This window comes from Echinops telfairi, unplaced genomic scaffold (assembly GCF_000313985.2).
Source record: "Echinops telfairi isolate 266 unplaced genomic scaffold, ASM31398v2 ScPeMD7_2565;HRSCAF=3150, whole genome shotgun sequence".
In the NCBI taxonomy this organism is placed as follows: domain Eukaryota; kingdom Metazoa; phylum Chordata; class Mammalia; order Afrosoricida; family Tenrecidae; genus Echinops; species Echinops telfairi.
Window position 1 is genome coordinate 6,653,354 of NW_022106463.1, and position 7,703 is coordinate 6,661,056.

Here is a 7,703-nt window from a genome sequence, read left to right on the forward strand (position 1 = left end):
GTTATTTTCTTTGTATGAAATCCAAGATAGATAAATCTACAGGTAGAGTAACTAGCAGTAGAGTGGGAATGTGCTAAGCTGCCGACTGCAAGGTCAGCAGTTCGAAACCACCTGCTGAAAAAGATGAGGCTTCCTATTCCCATGAGGATTTACAGTCTCGGGAACACACAGGGACAGTTCCACCCGTCCTATAAGGTCGCTCTGAGTCAGAATCAACTCTATGGCAGTGAGTTTTTGTTTTTTTTTGCCGGGTGGGCTATGGCAACGGAGGCTGAGCAGTAATGGAGCTAAAAATAATGGGTCCATGGATGAACACAATGTTGTAAACTTGATTGTGGCAATGACTGCACAACTCTTTTTAATATCTGTAAATCATTAAAGTGCATGGTACATGGATTATATGTCAACCAAAAAAAGACTCTCCTCTTTGTCATGCAGTTTGAGCCTCCAAAGACCTTGTGATTCGTGGCCTGATGCTTCCCACACGGTGCAGCCTGGGCTCTTTACACACAAACCCACACCCACTGCCAGCAGATCGATGTCAAGTCCAGCAACCCCGTAGCACAGAGCAGAACTGACCCCGTGGGTTTCTGAGACGGAAATCTGTCTGAGAGCAGCAAAGACAGGGCCCTCTTTCTTGCACACAGTGAGCTGGTGGGATAGACCTGCTGACCCTGGGATTTGCAGCCCGACACAAAACCCAAACCAGAGAATCTTCTGCCGCTCCTATGTGGTGGAATCTGGTTGGGGAACAAGGAGGGCCCAGGAAGAGGGTGCTGAATTTGAGTTACAGTGCCGAACGGAACAAAACCGAGTTGGAGGAAGCCCAGCAAGGCTGTGCCTTCGAAGAGCCCGGGTGTTGAGATTTCATCTCAGGAACTCTGGACACATTCCCAGGAGGGACCGGTCCCTGGGCCTGCTTCAGAAGAGAGGCAGCAAGGAAAGAGGACGGCCCTCAAAGAGATGGGTGGACACTGTCATTGCAACCATGGGCTCAAATAAGGACAACACCTGCTTGGACAGCTCAGGGCAACACATTCCCTTGGTCTGCACATAGCGCACACGCTGCAACGGATTGGACCCTGCGGTCCAAACACGAGAGGGTCAAACAGGCGACTTTCCTTCAGCAGGTGTTTTATCTCAAAACCCCAGGGGTGGCAGGTTAAGGTCAATTCAGCTTCTCTGTAAACCACACGCAGAAAACACACCACCATTAAAAGGCCAGGCGCACCCCACCCCCACCCTCCCAGTCCCCACTTACGGTTGGTCCTGGCGGGCTCCGTTTGGGCGCTGTCCGCCGACTGGTTGCTGGAGACGGAGGAGACGCTAGCGCTGCGGACGAAGCCTAGCGCTGCCAGCTTGGTGGCCGGGAGACGTGAGTAGCCGGGAGGGCGCAGTCCGGATTTGGGGAGGTTGGATTTGGCAGCGTTGGAAATGGACGTTTTCTTCAGATCTGCTAGAACAAAAGCGAACACACAGGAAACAGAATGATTCTCAAGGCAGGCGAATCCTTGACAGGGGCTTCAAATGTCCCTGGGAAGGGGGGAGGGAAAGATGGTGGGATTTATCTGCAAACTTTCTGGAGCCCGCTTTTTACTGGAACGGCTCGGGCCTGGGGGTGAGTTGAGTTACCAGGTGGGTTGCAAAGTCGGCAGTTCAAAACCACCAGCCTCTTCACGGGACAAAGACGAGGCTTTCTACTCCCATAAACAGGTACAGTCTCAGGAACACACATGGGCAGCTCGATCCTGTCCTGGAGGGTTGCTATGAGCTGGAATCCACACAATGGCCGGGAGGGTGGTTTTGTGGAACCCCCTTCTCCCACACTGCTGCTGGGATAGGGGAGCCCTGAGCCATTCTGACGCAGGGTGAGCCCAGGTGTGCAGACCTTTTGGAAGCAGATCACCAGGCCTTTCTTTCAAGGTACCTCCGGTGGGCTGGCACTTTCGGTCTTCCCGTTAAGAGTCGAGGAGCATGTAACCCTTTGTGTCACCAAGCCCCCTTCCTCTCCCCCAAACAAACTCACTCTCGCCTTGTGGCCCTAGAAGACAGAGTAGAACTGCCCCAAAGCATTTTGGAGGTTGTAAATTACCATGGACAGAGACAGCCTCATCTTTCTCCAAAGGAGCAGTTGGTAGGTTCGAACCCCCTACCTTATAGTTAGCAGCCCAATGCATGATCTGCTCAGAGTATTCATTCTCAGATATAGACAGTATATAGCAAGTGTTAGCACCTCTGTGTAGTTCGAATGTGTTTGGCTGCTAGCCAGAAGGTCTGAGGTTAGAGTTCACCTATCCTCTAGGAGGAAGGGGAGGTGTAGACGGGGGCGGGGGGTGGGGGCGGGGAGGAGGAACAGGTTGGAGCAGATGCCAAGACAGCCGGCAATCTGTCCGTCCCACAGAAGCACACGTGAAGGTCATCCCAGTCACCTTGGGTTGGACCCAGGGCTGAGTTGGACAGAGCACAGACAATGCCCACATCGGGTGTATGGGTGGGCTCTTCCAATTACTGGCAGGGCAGCCTCAGGGCACTTCATGCTTGGAGACTCAGTTCTGTGTTGAGAAAGGGCAGGGAAATCACCGTGTTTGTGATACATCACTCGACATGCAGCCAGTTTCTGTCACAGGTCGCAGTGGGTCTACCCCAAATAAGTGCTGACGTCCTAACCAGTAAATGTGAACCTGCCTGGAAATTGGAGTTTTCTGGTTGGGGGTTGAAAGAGGTTGCATCTGAGCATGGTGGGGCCCGCACCTCATCGCTTCGGAGTTATACAAAGAACAGAGCAGACAGAGAGACCTGCGGAGTGGGGAGAGGCGCTGCAAAGACGGGTGCACATGGCAGAGACACCTAGGAGCCGGGAGGCCCCAAGACTGCAGCGGGTGCTAGAAGCTGCAATAGACAAGGAATGGCCTGTGCCTGGCCCTGGTCTGAGCGTCTCATCTCCCCGGTGAGGAGCCAACGGCAGCTGGAAAAGCTACTGGTGGGGGGCTTTGTGTCCAGGACGGCAGCTCAGGGACGAGCCGGGGTCTGTGCTCCTTTTCCCGGACCGTTTGCATATTCACAGAACGTCACAGTAGCAACTAACTACTCACAGAACCAGCTGGTTTCCAGACAAGGAGACATCCCACCACAAGCCCACCCTCCCAGCCCCATGGCACTGCCAGTCTGAGCTGGGATCCACGAATAACCATGGCACTGAGGGGTTCCATGCTGGGATATATGGAGGAAGGAAACACCTGAATTCCGTACAAAGCATCTTGGGCAGACAAAAGTATTCCTTTCACCTGTACTAAAGAAAGGTCGGGGGCCCTGTGGTACAGTGATGACTCACTGGGCTTCAATCTGCATGGTCGGCAGTTTGAAACCACCAGCAGCGCTGAGGAGAAAGACTGGGCTTGTTACTCCCATCAGCAGTTACAGTCTCGGAAACCCACAGGAGGTTGCTGTGAGTCAGCACTCACTGATGGCAGTGAGTTTGGGTTTGGGTTTTGTTTTTGTTTTTTGTAAAGAATGGTTGCATTTTACTGGCTATGCAAAAGCTATGGACAATAACCAACTATAGATGATATTGCAAGAAATCTGCATCCCAGAGCACTTAATTGTGCTTTTCCCAAACCTGTCCATAGACGAAGAGGCAGGCATTTAAACAAGACAGAGTTTAAAATCAGGCAAAGGGTGCATCGGGGTTGTAGCCTCACCATAGTTATTCGTTTTGCATGCTAAGCATGTACTCTGGGACGTTGGACTCTATGGAGAACATGGCACAGGGACTGAAGGAAGGTTCACTGACAACTTGCGGTATAGAGATGATCTGACCTTGCTGGCTGCAATCAAAGGCTTCACGGCACCTGCTGATGAAGATACACACTACAGCCTTCAGTATGGATTAACACGCACCTAAGGAAAGCAGAAGTCCTCACAGCCAGACCAAAGAGCCACATCATGATAAATGGAGGAAAGATTCAAGTTGTCAAGAATTTCATTTAGCTTGGACACATAACGAATGTACTTGGAAGAAGCAGTCGAGGAAACAAATGACGTACTGCACTGGGCAAATCTGCTGGGAAAGCTCTCTGTACAGATGTAGAGAGCCAACATGCCACTTTGAAGACTAAGACCCACCGGAATCAAGCCAGAGTATTTTCTCTTGCCTCCTATGCCCACGAAAGCTGGAGAATGTATAAGACACACTGGCAGATCGTTGGCCTTTGAAACACACTGGCATTTGAATTACGGTTGTGGCAAAGAGCATTGAATCTGCCACAGACTGGCAGAAGAACAGGCAACTCTATATTTGAGAAAATACAGCCAGAATGCTCCTTAGAAGTAGGGATGGCAAGATTTCATCTCACATACTTTCTAGAGAAGATAATTTGAATTAAAAAAAATTTTTTTTAAATGAATCCCCAAGAAGCTCAAGCAAGCCCATGCAGGATAAATGCAAAACAACCCACACAGAGATGCATCATAGGAGAAATGCTAAAGCACAAAGACAGAAGTCTTGCAAAAGAAAATGATTTCTTCTGTATGACTCAGCCCCAATAGGCTAACAGCTGACGTCCCAGCAGAAACAACAGAGGCCAGAAAGCAGTGGGAGGGCACCTTGCAAGTGCTTTTAGAAGTACTTTATAAGAAACAAAGTAATTTTTTTCTATATATCTTTACTGAACAAAGTAAAGATATAAGAGAGGGGGGAGAGAATGAGAGGGAAGGATGGAGAGAAAGACAGAGGGAGAAATGGAGGGAGGGAGGATGGAAAAGAGATAGAAACAGGAAGGGAGAGACAGAGAGAGAGAGAGAACAAGCAAGCTTGTCAAACAGGATCATTAGACTCAAGACAATGATCTTTCAAAATTGTCTAAAGACACTCCCAGATAAACGAAAACTGAGAAAGTTCACTGTTAGCATCCCACCTAATGGGAAACAAAATGCTCAGGGAAATTTTTCAGGCTGTAGCCATCCCTGATGATCATTTAGACCCACACATAAAAACAAAGAGTACCAGCAAAGATAATCATGCAAATGCAAATAACCACATCAAGGAGTATGCCTTCTCCAGTCCTCTCCTAACTGATTGGAAATGCAGTTATACAAAACAATAGGCACATAACTGCATCATTGGGTCTATAAAATAAAGGACTGTCATGTATTTACCAATAAAACCAAGGAGGCAAATGGAAACAAAGCCATACTGGGATATAGAAATGATAGAAACGAAGTTTGAGTTTATAGGAACAAATGAAAATAACCTAAAAGGGTCAAAAAGAAGGTTAGCCGGGCAAACACACACAGTCTCCTTAAAAGTACGTAAAGAAATCATTATAATCGCATATGACTGAATTGTAGCATCTGCAGATGAAATAGTCAGACTAAGATTAGCGTAAAGGGAAGAGAAACCTGAGTTGCGTAGGAGTCATATTTTTATATGTCACTTGAAATAAGTTACTATAAATGCAAAAGGATTTGAAAACAAACACAAGGCAGAGATTGTTAGATTGGATGAAAAAATAAGATCCACGTATAGGTCATCTCTAAGAAACACAGTGTAGATTCAAATGTAAAAGTAGATTAAAAGGAAAAGACATAGCATGCAAAGAGAAACCATGAAAAAAGTGCAGTGACCACACTAATACTTGATGAAATAGCTATTGTAAATGTTAGTACAGAACAAGGGCAATTTTAAAAGATGAAAAGATTAATCATAAGAAAGCTATAATAATTATTAACATATATTTGCTGATGAAAATCAAAGACCACATTATTCAGTAAGGACTGGAACTCAGTGTAAAGACAACCCAATTTCTCACAATGGGAACGATAGATAACGTCATGACAAACCGAAAAGTTTAAAGCTGACAAGAATTTTATTTTGCTTGAATCTATAATCAATGCTTATGGAAGAAGCAGTCAGAAAATCGAATGGCATATTGCATGGGGTAACCGTGCTGTACAGGAGCTCTTTAAAATGTTGACAAGCAAGGATACCACTTTGAAGGTCAAGGTGCGCCTGACCCAAGCCATGGCATTTCCCATTGCCTCACATGCACGTGAAACTTGGACACTGAGCAGAGAAGGCTGAATAAGAACGGATGCATTTGAATTACGGTGCTGGCAAAGGCTATTGAAAGTACTATAGACTGCCAAAAGATCTTTCTTGGAAGACGTACAGCCACGCTCCTTAGAAGGGAGGGTGGTGAGATTTTGTCTCAAGTACTTTGGACAAGTTAACAGGAAAGACCAGTCTCTGGTAAAGGACATGGTACTTGGTAAAGTCGAGACAAGGTGGACTGACACAGTGGCTGTAACAATGGCCTCAAACATAGCAACAATTGTAAGGATGGCGGAGGCCCAGCCAGTACGATGGAACACAGCGTCACGATGAGCCAGAAGCCGCTGGACAACACCTAACAACAACAATGTGCACCTAACAACCCCCCAAAATCAAACTCACTACCATCCGGTCAATTTTGACTCTTGGCTACCTTATAGGGCAGGGTAGAACTGCCCCTGTGGGTTTCTGACACTGTAACTCCTTACGGGAACAGAAAGCCTCATCTTTCTTACATGGAGCAGCTGGTGGTTTCAAACTGCTGGACTTGTGGTTAGAGGCCCAACGCATAACCATTATGCTGTTAGGACAATTAGCAGACATCTATAAAATGCCCCAGCCAGCAACAATAAAACACACATTCTTCTCAAGTGCACACAGAGCATTCTCCAGGTTGCAGTACGTATATGTTTGGTCCTAAAACAAACAGCAATCCACTTTAACAGGCCAAAGTCATATTCAGTAGTATGTGGATTAGAAGTCATACAAAGTAATAGAATTAGAACTAAATTACAGAAAGAAATGTGAGGAAATCACAATTATGTGGAGGTTAAACATTGTATTACCAGATAACCAAAGGGCCAGAGAAGAAGTAACAAGAAAAATTAGAAAATACTTTGAAATTAAAAAACAAAACCATGACACACCAGAATGTACGAAACACAAGCAAGAGCGTTCTGAGGAAAATTTACAGTTGCTAATTCCTATTTTGAAAAACAAGAAAAATCTTAAAGTAATAAATTAACCATCCACCTGAAAGTCCTGAAGCAAAAAGAGTAAACCCAACCTAATGCAAACAGAGGGAAGAACATCATAAAGAACAGAATGGAAACAGATGACACAGAGAATACAAAAATGATACATTAAAATCAACAAAACTGAATTGTGGCTCTTTGAAAAGATGATCAGAATCGAACAAACTTTTTTTTCTCCTTTTCTTTTTTCAGATCATTTTATTGGGGGCTCTTACAGCTCTTACCACAATCCATATAACCATCCATTGAGTCAAGCATATTTGTACATATGTTGCCATCATCATTTTCAAAACATTTATTTTTACTTGAGCCTTTAATATCAGCTCCCCATTTCCTCCCCTCCCCAGCCTGCCTCCCTCATGAACTCCTGATAATTTATAATTTTTTTTCATGTTTTACACTAACCGCTGTCTCCCTTCACCCACTTTTGTTGTCCATCCCCCCAAGGATGGAATTATATGTAGATGCTTGTGATCGGTTCTCCCTTTCTCCCCCTACCTTCCTCTTACCCTCCTGGCATCACTACTCCCATTATTGGTCCTGGGGGGTTTATCGGTCCTGGACTCCCTGTGTTGCGAGCTCTTATCTGTACCAGTGTGCATGCTCTGGTCTAGCTGGAT

General features: G+C 46.1%; 1 protein-coding gene across 1 annotated transcript in view; it reads right to left on the minus strand.

The window, feature by feature from the left end:
* Positions 1-7,703, minus strand: part of LOC101653304 (microtubule associated scaffold protein 2) — a 169,326-nt gene that overhangs the window by 122,037 nt on the left and 39,586 nt on the right. The window contains exon 4 of the mRNA XM_045293990.1: positions 1,262-1,456. Coding sequence (XP_045149925.1) covers positions 1,262-1,456 — 195 coding nt within the window. The remainder of the gene's footprint in view (positions 1-1,261; positions 1,457-7,703) is intronic.